The 16,553-nt window shown below is 36.8% G+C and overlaps 2 protein-coding genes across 2 annotated transcripts; both read left to right on the forward strand.

The window, feature by feature from the left end:
• The first annotated feature begins 3,162 nt into the window (after positions 1-3,162).
• On the forward strand, positions 3,163-8,369 carry LOC111023071 (Cytidine/deoxycytidylate deaminase family protein). The gene is made up of 5 exons (XM_022300411.2): positions 3,163-3,300; positions 3,875-4,040; positions 4,769-5,162; positions 6,842-7,140; positions 7,623-8,369. Exons 2-5 carry the CDS (start codon positions 3,997-3,999, stop codon positions 8,218-8,220), a joined length of 1,335 nt encoding a protein of 444 aa, XP_022156103.1. The 5' UTR covers positions 3,163-3,300; positions 3,875-3,996; the 3' UTR covers positions 8,221-8,369.
• A 1,570-nt stretch (positions 8,370-9,939) lies between these two features.
• Positions 9,940-14,806, forward strand: LOC111023072 (uncharacterized). Its single transcript, XM_022300412.2, has 3 exons — positions 9,940-10,265; positions 10,469-10,523; positions 14,217-14,806. Exons 1-3 carry the CDS (start codon positions 10,086-10,088, stop codon positions 14,579-14,581), a joined length of 600 nt encoding a protein of 199 aa, XP_022156104.1. The 5' UTR covers positions 9,940-10,085; the 3' UTR covers positions 14,582-14,806.
• Positions 14,807-16,553: the final 1,747 nt, after the last annotated feature.

The raw sequence follows: 16,553 nt of genomic DNA on the forward strand, positions 1-16,553 counted from the left end.
ACAAAGTAATATAATTTATGTCTTTTTCATGGATTTTAGACCACATCAAGTTTCAACCTTCCATCGAAGTTATTAACATCTCAATCAAATGAGTCAGTGAATACTTAGGAGTCAACGGACTAAATCAAATATTAGAGTAAAAAAGGTAAAAGCAGAAAAAGTAAGAGACAAAAAATGAGAATGGTCTCCTTTTGAATCAATGAAACAACCTCCATAAGCTAATCTTCTAACTAAATGCTTAGGAGTTTCAATTTTCAAAGCAAAACAAGTCAATGCATCAATAATTCTATTATCCTCTCTTGTTGTAAAGTTGAAGAACAATCGACTATAAGGGTTGAGAAAAGATTTCATGTCTTGGATAAAGTTACGGGGCTAAAATCCAAATTATGATCTTTTAAATGTCTTTATTTTAGTCAGCCTACTCATATCTTTATGATTCACAACATATAGTTCTACTACAGAAAATAGGTCTATTATAGTAGTTTTTTTTGCAACGGTTCATGAATCACAACACGGTTTATAAAATTGCAGCAATTTGCCTTGCTCCAGCCTTTTTGTAGTCACAATGTGCTGCACTGGCCAACCCGCTAGTGCTTGTGCACCTTGCACTAATCACATACTAGCGTCGTGCGATGTCATTTGCACATTCACACACCATGTTGTCGCCTCACCTTGCGCCAGCCATGAGTGTACCACCTAGCCTACTCGACCTTGGCCCTTTAGCCAAGTCGTGTGCCTTGAGATTGGGGTAATGACAAATCTCCACTACTCAAAGTTTTCAATATCTTCATTGAGTTCAAGGACTTTGTCCTGCACCTGCAATTAATGACCTTCCTCGTCACTTAGTGTTCGCACTTTCTGTCCTGCATGGTATGTCAATGTCTGTATTACATGTCACTTCGACACGTGATGTCGCCTTCCATGCGCATCTCCTATGGTGTCTGTTTGTTTCGGCAACATGTGCATTTATCCATGCACAACCATGCGTTGTTTATCTCCAACACATGATCTGGAGAAACATACATCGTCATGCCTCTAAGTCCAGCAAAATATTGTATTGTAGCACTAGTTCGTCTTCTTTATTGAAGAAAGCATTTCCTAACTCGATCTCCTTCGATAGTAAGAAATCTTTCATCTCCCACCGATACTCGCCCTCCTACGAGTATACTCAATCGCACATTGAGTCTTCCAATGATACAGACTTCATTGCATTTGTGGTCATTTACATCTCTCCTGCTACCTCGGGTTAAGCTAGCGTTAGGTACCGTGCTCTTTTTGACCTATCATGGGCACAATCCAATACCTGTGAGTATCTTCCTCAATCCCCCAAGACACAACCACCCTAACCAAAACACTTTCGTTCTTTGAAAACTCGCCAGCATATCCTTCTCCAAGATTGCTGAATATGAACTTCTTTCCTATCTTGAGTCTTGCAAATATAAGGTGTTTATAAGGTACTACCTTACCATGACTCTCATCAAGAGCTCACTAACATCAAATGGCCACTACCATTTGACAACATTGGTCTACCCACCCATCCTCATGTGTGTTGCTGCTAGTTGGTTTCCCTCGAATCAAATGTTGCAACTTTCAATTCAAGATGCTTTACTTTCAAACATTGGTTGTGCTTTGATGAAAATTTCCTCTATCAAAGTCTTTCGTGTAAACAACATCGAGCCTCGAACTCACCATGCTTATCAATGTCATCACATCATTGAACACTAGATTGAGTCGATCATCCTCTTGATTCATGGACTCCTTCCATGAAGGCTTTCTCGTCTCTCAATTCACGATCATGTTAAACACACTCCACCACCATGTAAAACATTCATGTAGGTCACCAGCTACTCCATGATCTATGGAGTCTCCAAAATTTCTCGAGACACTAGTCACCAACAAAGTTGTGAGTGATGTTACTAACACTTCGAACCACCTTGGTCATCCACCAAGACAATTGTGTGTAGTATTGGCGCCACTTGATCTTAATGTAGTCCTGATACCCGTGGTTATCATCCACTAGCTTCCGCAATCCACAGTGTGATTTTTCATAGTTGAACTAGCTTGGCTTTCCACAAGGATGCAACCTTGCTTCCGTTTGAACGTAACCAGCTCCAATTGAATGAAACCTGACTTTCCAATAGACTCAACTTGGGTCCCTTTGAATGTAACTTGGATCCCTTCATACACAACTTGTCTTTGATATCGAATGTCACAAGGCTAAAATCTCAAAACTACGAATTTTTTCGTGATGTGCGGCCTAAAATCCTCACCTTAGTCGGTCGACTAGCACCTCTACGGTTCACAACATATAGTTAGTGTCTCTCCTAACTATCTCTTTGAGACGTGACTCACATAACCTTTCACAAGGTTTACACAATCCTCGTTACTCATGTTTGACATGTGTTGCATGCACACGTCAAGTATCAACATGACAACACAACACACACCCACCCAAAAGCCACGTAAAGTCAATCATATCAGAACCTCTTTCCCAACATATATATACAATTCTCATATACTGGATATATGCTACAAAGCATGTCATTCACTTATTGACAGGCCCAAAGTCATCGACTTAGAATAACAAGATCACCCATGGCCTCACTCTATGTTTGGTTAAGCTTACAAGAGACTCGACTTCAATTCTCTCGTTAAAGTCTTCCATAAAGACAGACCTTGGGTGAACAGCAATCCCCCCATAAGGGACTGAGTCTTACCTAGAGGAATCTAACTCTTCCTAGGGAGCCTACACTCCCTCGTACAACTTGGACTCAAATGGGCCTTCTGTGATTGACTCTCCCAGATTGGACCTTCGAGATTGGACACTTGGACAATCACAAGCTCCAATTTATAGGCGCAGAAACCCTCTATGTAAATTCCCACTGAGATTAGTGAGAATCATGGAGCCACTACTCCACGTGATAGTTGATGATATTCAAGGAATGACTACCCACTAAGGTAGTTATGGAAACTTCTCAGAATAACCATTCATTAACCATGAATGTCTCTCCACATGGTTGAAAACTCTAGAACATTCCAGAGTCTTCCACGACACTGTGACATTGACTTATGTAGGGTCCATTGAACCTTGTCACCTCAAGATTGAGGTCCAAATAAATAACATCATGAAGCTCATAGTCATCCTCCAAATCAGATGTTAGAAGCTTAAAGATGAAAAGGAAATCAACTTCGAAGATGATTGGCTCAAGACCCATTTCATCAGCAAGACAAACATCTTCCCTCATAGCCAAACCTTCAGCAAAATCCGAATCAAACGCAAATGGGAATTTGTTAATAGAGGTAAGTATCACTTCTCCTTTCTTATTTATGATGATAAACCTCACTCTTGCGTGCTAATTAAATATTAAATGGAATTTTGATCGATCAACTTTTAAATTTATTTTAATACAACCTTTAATTTTAAACTATTAAATATTAAATGTAATTTTGATCGATCAACTTTTAAATTTATTTTAATACAACCTTTAATTTTAAACTATTAAATATTAAATGTAATTTTGATCAATCAATTTTAAATTTATTTTAATACAACCCTTTAATTTTAAACTATAATTAAAAAAGAAGTAGTTATTTTGGAGGTACGATATAGCTCTAATAAATACTCATATACGTGGGAGTGGAGAATCAACTTCACAACCGAGATATATGTCAATTACCATTAAACTATGTTCGATTTGACTAATAAATGCTCATGTTATATAAAAAAAAAGTTTGAACTTTCTGGAAAAATCAATAATTAAAAAAGAAAAAGAGAGAGAAAGAGATTTTTTATAAAACATTGCATTAATTACAGATCTAGAAGCATTAATTAAATTTATTCTCTTTGAAGATTGAAAATATTATATAATTTTAGAAAAAACGTCAACCTTCAAATTTCAAAGAAGCTTACAAGTCATAACAGTAGCAGAGAGAAGACAAAAGAAAGAGGAGTTGAAAGGCGGCCCGATTCTCGCCGTCGCCGGTCAGCTTCTCCGAATGCCGACGCAATTCACGGCTCTCAGTTCCTTTTCCTCCGTGTGGTGAGTTTTCTTTTCCCGCCGGTAACTTTCTGATGAATCTCATATGCACAGACGCGCGATTAGGAAGAATCAGGTTTAATTATTCATCAATATCGACGCAATTTGACTTCACAGTTGCTCTGTTTCTTGATTTGGTTTCGTTTTCGCCATTCTTTGCTTGTCGATCCAGTGGAGACCTCTTTTTTTGTCGTTCTAGTTGTTTTTCAATCGATGAAAGTATTTTGATCTGATGGCTCTGTTTTTGTTCTTTGTTTTGCTTAATTTTCATCTTGCTGTAAAACGGAGTTGGAACTTTCCGGAGCAATTTCAGGAAAGACAGTGTAATCAATCCATCGTCACATTTCTCTTTTACTTGAAATTTCCCGTCCCTACTACTCTGTCAAATTTGAATTTCTTCAAATTTTCCAAGGCATTAGAAACGGAGCAGGACCGGTCAGGCTTTGTTAGGGTTTTCTCCACATAGATTCAGTCCTTTTTGCCTGATTAATTCGTTAGTTTTGTTCTTTGTCCTGCTTAATTTTCATCTTGCTGCCTATCTGATGAAACGGAGTTGGAACTTTCGAAAACAATTTCTGGATCCCTACTACTTTATTAAGTTTGAATTCCGTCAAATTTTCCAAGGCATAAAAAATGGAGCAGGATCAGTCAGGCTCTGTTAGGGTTTTTTTCTCCACATAAACTCAATCCTTTTTACCTAGCTAATTCGTTGTTCTTACTTGATGTTGAAGGAATCCAACTCCAAAATTTTCAGTAACGCGGCACTATGTTCATACATCAACTCTCAATTGTGCTCACTCTTCATCAATCCACCACTGCAATCGGAGCGAAAAACTCGGGCTCTATGATTGTTCAAGATCTAGGGTTTCCAGTTCAGTGAAATTGAGGGTTGAATCAGGAAGAATAAGGAGAGGGCAGGAGACCAGATGTGTTGCTGTGGCAGAAGAAGAAACCGATTGTGTAGTTGAAGTTGATGATGAGGTTTATATGAGGAGATCATTGGAGATTGCAAGGAAGGCAATTGGGCATACAAGCCCTAATCCAATGGTGGGATGTGTCATTGTTAAAGATGGGAAGATTGTTGGTGAAGGGTTTCATCCCAAAGCAGGACAGCCTCACGCTGAGGTAACCCTCTAATCCAATCACATTTTTCTTCCCCCATCTTTACTCTTTCAACGGTTGATGTGTTTTGTTTCTATAGGCCCTTTGATAAAGTTTTTTGTTCTTTTATTTCTGTTTATAGTTTTTAAAAATGTATTTTAACTCTTTTTTTTTTCAATTGTTTTTTGAATAAATTAGGTGGGAGAGATTCAAACTTGATCGATCGTAGAAACATCTGTCAATTAGTAAATTCACATTGGCTTAAAAAATTAAATATTGAAAAGAAACATGACTAGAGAGAGAGTATAGAGAGAAAAAAAGAAAAGTTTTGAGGGAGAATGTAAAAATTAGGAGAGAGGAAAAGGAAAAGTTTTGTTGGGAGAAAAGTTGGAGAGAGGAGAAAGAAAAGTTTTAGAGCGAGGATGTAAAAAGAGGTAAAGAAAATTAGAAAATGTATGTATATAATTTTTATCCAAAATTTTCAATTTTATTAAATTGGACCTTAGAAAGTTGGGTGAATGCAATTCTCAACTTAAACTTGAATATTTATGGCCATTTTTACCTTGCAGTAGACTTTTGTGTGAAGAATCATTAAAAAATATTATATATAAAAAAAACATGTTTGGTAGGAAATTGATGGGACTTCAAAGAAAGAGAACGCTGGAGCTAATTTTTTGTTAAGTTTTGTGTGTTTTTAAATAAATATTCTCTAGTTGATCTTGTGCATTGATTAGGCAACTTAACTTTGGGTAAAGTTTGATTTTTATTGAAATTAGTGTTTTTAAAAATTTTACCTGGTTGTTTGTGAAAATTAATGAGTTAATGGAGTGGAAGTAAAAATTTTATTAATGGTCTAAATTCAGAGTTTAATTTGATGTAATTGAAAGTTGAAGTTAAAATTACCGAATTCGAGGTTAAATTGATTTTTTTTCTCTTGAAAAATTAATAGAAAAGGAAGGAAAGTTTATTTTCACCTCTCAAATGATGGGCAAGGCAATTTTAACTTAAATTTTCAATTTCATCTTTTTTAACCATAAATTTTAATTAATATTCGAATTTATACCTCCTGAATACTAAAATTGATAAAATTGCCCATGAACAGAGCTATAAATCATATAAAATTCAAGTATCTAAAAACTCAAAACCATGTCAAAGAAACTCAATCACAAAGATAGTCTAAACTTGGTCACAAATCAAGCAAATAAAAAGCATCGGAACTTATCAGTTATGAACAAAATACTTAAATCCCACGGTAAGGGTGCCTAAAACTAAAACAAACGATACTTATGAAAAATAGCTACACGCTGATAACTGGTCACAAATCTTTAAAATAATAATAATAATAATAATAATAATAATAAAGAGTTTAAATTGTAGCACTTATTAAATTTTCTAAGTTTAGGGTTTAATTTATAAAATTGAAAGCTTAAAAGGTTCAACTTGACTCGTCGCATCAGCCTGAAAAAGCATTAGAAAGAGAAAAATTGAGAGGAGGACATAAAATTTTAGAGTTTGATGTTAAAAGAAAACCTAGCTAATTTTCTTTTTTCTTAATTACAGTGTGCTAAATTTAAAAGGCTGAGTTAGACCAACTGTTTCTCAAAAATGAAAAACTAAAAATATAAAACGAAATGGTTGCCTTAGCCATCTGCTTTGTGATTAAAAATGCTGCTGATTTTTTAAGCGAAAGATGAAATGAACAGGTGTTTGCTCTGCGAGAGGCTGGGGATTTGGCTGAGAATGCGACAGCATATGTTACTTTGGAGCCATGCAATCACTATGGCAGAACTCCGCCGTGCACGGAGGCTCTAATAAAAGCCAAAGTGAAAAGGGTGGTGGTTGGAATGGTGGATCCGAATCCAATTGTTGCTTCCAAAGGCATTCAACGACTAACAGAGGCAGGAATCAATGTCACTGTGAGTGTGGAAGAAGATTCCTGCAAGAAGCTTAATGAAGCCTATATTCATCAAATCTTGACGGGAAATCCTCTTCTTACTCTAAGGTAAGGTAACTTCCATTCTCCTAGGAAAAGACTGCAGTTGTGTTTTGGAGTGCTTAGTAACAAATGAATTTGGTGTTTCGTTTTATATTCTTAAAAGTAATTTCAAGTGTTTTCTAACAAGTATCTTTGCAAAAGCACTCTACAAATTTGGGTGGGAAATGCTTTTAGTCGTAGAAGCTTCCAAGGGGCAGCCCAATTGGTAAGGATTTGGATCTCTTGGTCATACTGGTTTAGAGTGGCAAGTTCAAATTTTCTGATGACCTTAATACCAAAAATCTTTGATGTCTCTTAGGTTTGGGATTTGGGATTGGTGCGGGTGCCCTTGGGTATAGGGGAGCGAAGCTCTGACCCCCTGTTCTAAAAAAATGGCTTTTAGCGTAAAAAAATTACTTTTAACCATGCTAACAACGCTCCCAAATATAGCCAGGTGTCACTTGAAGTTTCTATACTACTAATACACAGCCACACCTGACTGTCCACAGGTACTCCCTCTCTCTAAACGGTTGCTTTCTAGATCAAGTTGGGGAAGGAGCTGCAGACGCTGGTGGCTACTATTCACAACTATTGCAAGAATATAATGCCGTTCTAATTGCTCCCACCTCATCATCTGAGGAGTTGGAAATTCCTGCATCCAAGGAACCTGGAGCCAAGCAACCCCTTTGGATCATTGTACCGAGTCCCGACGGTTCGATCAACGTTCCTCACATAACCGATGCAGCCATGAAAGTAATAGTCTTGACAGACAAAGAAGTGGCTGAGACCGAGGCCGAGAGGGGGATCGAAACGGTAGTCTTGGATCGGTTAAGTTTGGGCAACATTCTAGATTACTGCAAGAGCCAAGGATTGAACAGTGTTGTGTGGGACATGAGAGCAAACTTGGGAGTTGATGAAGAACTTGTGAAGGAGGGTATTGAGAAGAAATTGTTGCAAAAAGTTGTGGTGGAAGTGTTGCCACAATGGAATGAGAGGCAGAGTGGGAGTTCTCAGGCGTTGTTTAAGAGTATGGCTGAAAGTCTGAAGTTGAAGAATTTGCAGCCCAAGATGTGTGGGCAGAGCGTTGTATTGGAAGGGAATCTCTAATATTAATTTTCTTTTCACGTGTTTGTGAGTGATTTTAGCTATCTAAAATCACTAACGTATCATTGTAAAACGTCACAACATTTTTAAAAGTGATTTGGGCACGACTAAAATCACTTTTATCATTGCCAAAATACTTCATTTTAGAATAATTATGTTTTTACAATGATATACAAGTGATTTTAAAAAATGACAAAAGTAATTTTTACTCTGTGAAAATCACTTTCAAACACGTCGAAATTTGTTGCTACCTTCTATGGGTGGCAGGGAGTTGTGTTTGGGACTAATTTTAGAAGAATCGAAAAAGAAAAAGATGGACCATGTTTCCTACTTTTCGTTTTTTCTTTTTAAATAGAAATCCAAAAACCATCTATTTTAAACTTTCAAATCTTATGATATTAATAATCCAAATATTCTCTCTCTTCTACGTGGGAAGGAGGAGGGAGATCGAGGCTTAGTTTCGAATTGGTGTGACTTTTTAAATAATTGTTGGCGTGTGTTTTTAGAAAAAATAAGTTGTAGCATACTGTAAATTAGTGTTTGATACCTTTCAATTTTAAATATGAAAAGGTAGGTTATAGTATTTTGTAAATTGATACAAAATTGTGGTAATTTAGCTATGATGACTAGAATTTAAAATTTTGATATGAAGTTTAGAGATTAATCCACTTAAGATTTAAAAACTCTTCAGAATATCAATCTAAAAGTTTAATGCAAAATCAAATTTAGATTTCAGGATCTTGGCGTAATTTCAAATTTGATATTTATGATTTGGGTTTAGTTTCAAATTGGATCCTACAGTTTTTAAAAAGTTATAATTTACTCAAATTTAACAAATCGTTTTGTTATCATTGTGGGTGTTAATTTATGGGTGAAGTCAACATATATGTCACATATGCCTTTGTATCTAAAGTCATAATGCTTGCACATATAAATCTACACTGATATGGTGTTCTATTAAAAGGTATGAAAAATAAAGAATAAGGAGGCATTAATCTTGAGGATGAAAGTCTCGTTGAGATGTGTGTCGAATTCTCACAAAGAGTTGTGTATGAAAAATGAAGCTTACTTTGGTTAGGATTCCTGAGGCGTCCACATGAGAGCGGTATGACGTGCCAAAGGTCCAAGAGGCCACTGACATCCTCTGCTTCTCACTATCTTGCAAATAGGAGGCACGACAACGTCTTGAGTGTCTCCTGAGGCATATCATGGCTTGGGTATAGAATGACAACACCACGCCTGCTGTACTGGGTGTTCAAGAGCACTGGATCCCATTCTCAATGTGCTCAACTCCATTCTCGATGTGCTAGAATCTCCTTCGATGTGCTCGGTCCTGCCAGGTTGGTTTCCTAACCATACTCATGTAGCTTAATTAACTCTTTGACGTGTGGCACTCCCTAATAGTATTGGTTGACTACTGTACTTGAATTAAATTCATGGTTGAGTAAAAAATAGAATGAAATCACCTAAAAATGAAAAAACAAAACAAATAAGTTTGAATTGGTAAAACATAATTTAGAGATAGCTTTGTAAGTTTAACTAAGCTAGAAGGATCAAAAATTGAAACTTAGTTAAAGTAAAATGAAATCAAGTTAAAATTTTCAAAACCATAAAATTAAATTTGCAACTCAGTCCAAATTATAGGGGATAAATTGAAATCCCTACAATTGTATGTACCAAATATGCAACGTAACATGAAATTTATTAATTTTCTAGATTTAGAAGGTAAAATCATACACTCATTCGGACACTTTTTTCCGATTTCCATTTTTCCTCCTCCTCCTCCTCCTCGTCCTTCTTCCCGCTGAAGCTGAACCCTTCATCGGGATTCGATACCGAGGATCAGAGCTGCAGAGGTTTGGTCTTGCATGGAGGAAATCAAACCAGCACCATCAGTTCCTCCTCAAACCACAGCTCCATCTCCACCTACTCAGCCATTGCCTCCTCTTCCTCCCAAATCCAAGAAGAGGCCACTCGACAGAAGCGTTTTTGTCCAATATTCTAAGATGCGCGCCGTTATTAAGGATCTTCGTCCTCATTTTGTCGAGGTAATCGATCCAGCTGAGTTTCCAAAACACAGCTAATTTGTCGTAATCTGTAGTAGCTGTGGACGATTTCTGGATTTTTGTTTCTGGGTTTTCTTCGAATCTGGTAGAAAAAGTTAGCGGCTCGGTTTTAAGACAAATCTTTCTTTTCCTGTTAGTGGGTTTGAGACTGAATTTTGGTGTGGTTTTTCTGCTTTTTATTGAAGGTTTTGAAGGCTCCCGACTTCCGCAACTGCAAGGCAGCTAATGAAATTCGAGAAAGTAAGTGCATTGTGATTCTCGTTTGTGCCTTTTTTCCATCTATGTTGAAGACATTCTTACTATGTTCAAAATCTGTGTTTCTATGAAACATTTTGACATTTTTTGAACTGTTTGAAATGGTTGTTGTTTGGAACTAATTTGTGAATGAGTTTTCTGTATTCTCGAACAAAAATTGAGGAAAAAACATATTTGACTGATTGTTATCTTAAAATGGTCTTCTCCTCTCCCTCTTGTTCTCACAAGTCACTAGGCAAGAAACAGCTGAAGTTGTTGTTTCGTCTAAATTCATGGATTTGTGATAATGAGTTCAAGTGAAGAAAAACCTTAAATCTTTGCGAGCCACTTGAACTAAAACAACTCATAAAAAGAGCCTTCCAAACAAAAGCGGAAAGCTATTTTCAAAACCACCCCTCCTGTTTCCAGTCCCCATCTTGTTTTCTCATAGTCATTGGTTATTTAATGGTGTTTTCATTCCATTGTTGCTTGTCTAAGTTGTTGAGATTTACCTCAAGAGCGAGTAACAAAAATCAGATTCCCATCAACAAAATCAAGTTGTTCATCTCTAAAAATTCTCTTGTTTCTTAGCAAGATGCACCAAAATGAACACTGATCATCAGATCTCAATGCACCTTTTCCTCCTTTTGTCAATGGATGACAACCAAGGGAGATTTCCAAAAAGCCTAAATTGAGGAGGGGGCGGCTAGGGAGAAACTGAAATAACTAAGCACGGAAGGCCGAATAAACAAAGGAAGACCTTTACTTTTTTTCTTCCCCTTGACATTTCTGATAGAAACTAGAAATTGGAGTAGAAATGAGTACTTGATATTCTGCGAGTTTCCTTAGCAACCAAATGTAGTCAAGTGGTTGTCCTGTGAGATTAGTCGAAGTACATACAAGCTAGCCTAGATATTCACCGATGTACTAAAAAAAGTTGAAAATTAATCGGGAACGCTGTTGATGTAATAAAGGAAAATTACAAAGTTCCAAGATTTTTGATAGGCAGGGTACTCTTCTGCTGCTACACTTCAAAATTTGCCTCCCCCCAAATCCCTCCGACAAATGCATTAGCTAATGACTAATATGTGCCTATATCCTTATATTCACCTACTGATATTCATGAATTACTTTGCTCCAGAACTCACCCTGTCCTCAAGATGTGGTTTACCAACCGATTCTCCCGAAACAAATTAAAAAATTGTAGATGGAGTATTAAACTGCACAACCTCATTGAAGAATAAATGCAAAATAACCTTAGAGACAAAAGACGCTCAACATGAAAATTCCAGTAGCCAACCCCATTGCTTTCCATTCGTTTTCTCCTCTATTTGCTGGAATTGTTGGAGGACCCATTCCAACCAAACTGCCCAACCCCTCTAGCACCAATAATGAAACTCCTCTCTTCGAAATAGTTACCTTCAGCTCTTGGCTTTTGAGCCAAGCCCTTGCCCTACTCCAGCCCTCTCCATCGACTTGTTTTCTGTAGAAGTTAGATGATTGCGTAATGTTTTTTTTTTGTGAAAGAAACAATTTCATTGATATATGAAATTACAAGGAGCCCATATAAGGGAGTACAAAAGCCCATAGATGGGTTACAAAAGGCACTTCCAATTGGACAAGAGGGAAGTGTAGCTATAGTAAAGAAAAGTAGGAGAAGTTTTGCACCATGATATAGCTTTAAACACTATAGCATCAAAAAAACGCTCAAAAGATTGTGACTTGTCAATGAAGATCCTTTGATTTCTTTCACCCCAAGTAGTCCACAGAAAGGCTCGGATGAAGTTTGTCCATAGCTGTTCCTTTATGTTTTTGAAGGGGTGTCCCATTAAGGTGGCCTCAAGGAGAAGTTTAGGGTCATTTGGTAATGCTGTGGACCAACCAAAAGCCAAGAGGATGACATTCCAAAAATCAGAAGCAAAAGTACAGGAAGTGAAGAGATGTTGTTGAGATTCCATGCTGTTCTTGCAAATGATACACCATTGTGGAGAAATAGCCATAAAAGGGAGTCTTCTTTGTAGCTTATCGTTGGTACTGATGGCTCGGTGACTAAGTTCCCATAGGAAGAAATTCACTTTTTTAGGGCAATTTCCTTTCCAAATAATGTTGTATAAGCTAGTTTGTGGAGCTTGGTTGCTATGTGTGAGGTCCTTTGTGAGGGAGCTGGTGGAAAAAGAATCATTTGTTTCTAGTTTCCAGTAAACAACGTCTCTATCTGTTGTTAAATGAATCTCTGATAGCCTAAGGTTAAGATCAGCCCATTCAATTATCTCATGCACAGAGTACGCAACCTCCCCAATCTCCCATGCACAGATTGCGTAATGTTTTTAGCTTCATAATTTGAAGAAAATACTAACTCAATCATCACCCTCATTTTAGCATGAAATCAAGGAAACTGCGACCTTTAGAGACTTCTTACCCTTGAATTGGGAAGCCTAAGAATACATGGTAGAGTTCATGCTCAAGTTTCCTTGATTGGCTCCTAAATTCCAGTGCCATCTTTGCTGTTGTTACAGCCTTGCGGCTGCCCACCTATGTTAACTCCAATCCAAATTTTCAATTTTGGAAGAGATTTTCTCACTCGGGTTTAAAGGGAAGGGGAAATTATTTTACTTCTGTGCCGAGCATTGTTAACCACCCTAGCATCCAAAGTCCAAACCTTCCAATGAGTGATCAAACCCAATAATCTAACCCTCCCTCAAATGGTAATTCACACAAGCAACTGGGTCTTTATGAGGCTTTGAGTGTAGGTAGGTTTGACTTAAGACATGGAACTCATGTTTGTCTCATAGGTTTATCAAGCTTGGGGTATTTAGGTGGACAAACTCATAAGTTTCAATGGTACGGTACACCAAAACCCCTTTCCGGCTTTCCCTTACACCATGTTTCTAAACCCTTCCTTAATCTACACTCCAAATATAGGTTTCCAAAACTTAGGCTTCCTAACCTTCTACTTAGATCCCTAATCCCCAAGCTTAACAAAATTCCAAACTTGCATCCCAAACGCGCCCAAGGTGTAACCCCAACTTCCACAGATACTTCGGCCCATGATGTTCTTAACACTTCCACAGATACTTAGTCCAGTCCAGCATTGGCTAACAAAAGTATATTTCTTTTTCGAACGGGAGTATAGTCTGGGAAAACGGGAGGGGAGACCCACTTTACTTATATTAAGTCTTCATTCTCAGAAAGGGTTTGTTCATGGATTCATCCAAGCATAGTTGAAGACCCAAAGACGTTTTTGGTTGGACTGATCCATTTGTACAGCATCTCTTCAGTAAATACCAATTTGCTTTTCTTAATGCAGACTTATTTTTTTGGTGGGACAAATTCAAGAAAATACTCTGAGGTGGAGCGAAAAAGGAAATTGTCCCTGCTGAGTTCATTTAAGGTTAACAGAATTATATAGAAAGGTTCAAGATTTTAAAGTTTTTTTCTCTAATTTGCTCCTAAGTTTTTATATTATATATATATAAATAGGTAGAATGTGCCATCTGTACAAATTTCTGGTTCGCTACTGTTTAGACTCTGATTTTTTGATTGGTTTGTTTGTTTAAACTTTTCTTCAGTGATGCAAAAATGGTAGTCGAATGAGATTACCATAAGACCAATAATTGTGGATGGCACAATCTGAGTTAAGACATGCTGTATAATTAATTTTCTAGGAAGTGTATCTAAACAAACACCTTAAACTTGCAGGAATAAAGCTTCTTCAAGACATGTATAAATTGATGATGGCATCAACTGCAGAAACTCTTTACATCGAGAAGACAACTAACATACTCGATGGTCAGTCCTTGTCAGTTGATAATCAAGATAATCGACGACCCCGAGAGCCACACCATGACGTTAAATTGGGGGATAAGTCATCCGTAAGGTCATATGAAAGTAATTACCTTGAAAAGCAGCGGGTGAATGATGGGCATTCTTCTGGGGCCTATATCGTTGGCGGATCCGCGTTCGGCTGGAATTTCATCACCTTCATGGGGAATGAACCGGTATACTATGGCGTTACGAAGGAAGCATATCGAGAAAAAAATCCCATTGTATCATCAGAATCATGATTTGGAACTCTTATAAAAGTATTGGTAGGGGGAAATGTTCTTTGTTATCAATCACGACTTTATGTAGAGCATTCAATAGATGACATAGCTTCTATTTAGAATGTAAATGCACACTGTAGTGGTTCAAGTGTGAAGATGTTAACTACTATTATCTATAGCTTTGATGAAAAACATCTGGAAAATGGATTTTTGTTGAACAAATGTTAGAATACTGTCATTTTTCTATTCTATCGATTTTTTTTTAGTACAATACATGAGGTGGGAGATCGAATTCACAACCTCTTAGTTGGAGATATATGTCAATTATCGCTGAGTATGTTTATTTTGGCTATCCTTTAGACTTGGTTGTTCTTTTTTTTTTTAATTTTATTTTACTTTTTGATATAGGAGAACTCGAACCCAGATCATGGGTGTCAAATACCCAAGTCTCTTAACACTTCGCAAACACTGTGTAGTGTAAGTTAGTTTCAATTTAGCATGTGTTTAGAGTTGAGTAAAAAATAGGGGGAAAGTAGTGGGTCTACAGGTGGAAAAAATATATTGGGCCAATTTGTAATGTTAAGTTTTAAGGGTCGATTTGTACATTTTTTGGAAATCGTTTTCAAATTTTAGAAACATGAAGAAGAAACAGTAAACGGGAACGTTATCAAATCAGTCTTGAAATGTTACCAAATAAGCCTTAAGAACCACACAGATTAAATTAAAATTAAGTTAAAATCGCAGGGACTATGATGGTATTTAATTGATAAAAGCCTTCAAACTTTATTATATATTTTATTTTGATTCTCTCTCTTCTTTTTTTTTTCTAATTTTTATTCAGCACTATTATAGTCACCATTGTCAATTTGTTCATAAATTATTTAATTGAAACTTAACATAGGTATGACATTTGTTCATTTACTTTGTTTATAAATGTTTATAGTGAATAAATATTTAAAGTTATATAGTTGGCAAAAATTTGTCAATGATTAGAATTGTTTTTATGGGAAGCTCATCAACTAAAATAAAATATTTGAGTCAAATTAAGCATAGTTCAACTGGTTAAGACATTTATCTCTAGTTGTGAATTTGAATTCCCACCCCACATGTTGTACTCAAAAAATAAAATAAAATAAAATATTTGAAGTTAAATTAGAAGTTTGGTACCTAATTAGCTTATAAACTTTTATAGTTGCATTTTTTTAATGTTTAAATTTTCAAAAGTTATCACAGTAGATTCGTAAATTTTCAATTTTGTGTTTAATAATTATTTGTCGTTAACTACGGCTTACATGTCATGCTTCTAATATTGTTTAAGGAATATACAAAAACGGTGGCCGTATAATCCTTAAATAGTATACGGTTAACCCCACAACAAGAACAGCTACAAGGTATAGGTTTTCTCTCCTCTCCAAAGACTGAAGGAGAGCAAAAAAGTGGGGAGGGGGTGGCCAGTGGCCGACTCCTCTCTTCACATTCTACTCTCTGTGAAGGGGTGCGTTTTCTCTATCTTTTGACTGAGTTTTTCTCAGAGGGTGTTCCTCTCTACTTTGTTACCGTTTTTTTCATGATTTTTTTCAAGTAATAAGTAGCATGGATCGAGAAATTAGGGAGACCTCTTTTGTTGTTGTGGAGGCGACTTTTGGGGAGGATCCTTCTTTTCTGCTAGTTTCTGTGATGGCGACGGTGGTCGGGTGTTGGGGATCTCCTCATTGCATGCGGATAATGTTGCTGTAGTTGACAAAATCAAAGCCAACATTATTATGTATGTCAATTACTTTGTCATCGAGGTGTTTTGAAGAGTTATCAGGCACAAAATTAGAAAGAACTTTCGCCTGCGATCTCAGAAATCACTCTTCATCTTCGTTGCACTTTGGTTCAGAGAACTTCCCTGGTTCAGGGACAAAGATGATGGAGCAGAAGGTGGGCGACGACGGAGGTATGCCAGTGATCGGCTCAAACACCATTTTAGAACATGTGGAGGCTATTAATG

The sequence above is a fragment of the Momordica charantia genome (assembly GCF_013281855.1).
Source record: "Momordica charantia cultivar OHB3-1 chromosome 7 unlocalized genomic scaffold, Mcharantia_2.0 BLBB01000007.1, whole genome shotgun sequence".
In the NCBI taxonomy this organism is placed as follows: domain Eukaryota; kingdom Viridiplantae; phylum Streptophyta; class Magnoliopsida; order Cucurbitales; family Cucurbitaceae; genus Momordica; species Momordica charantia.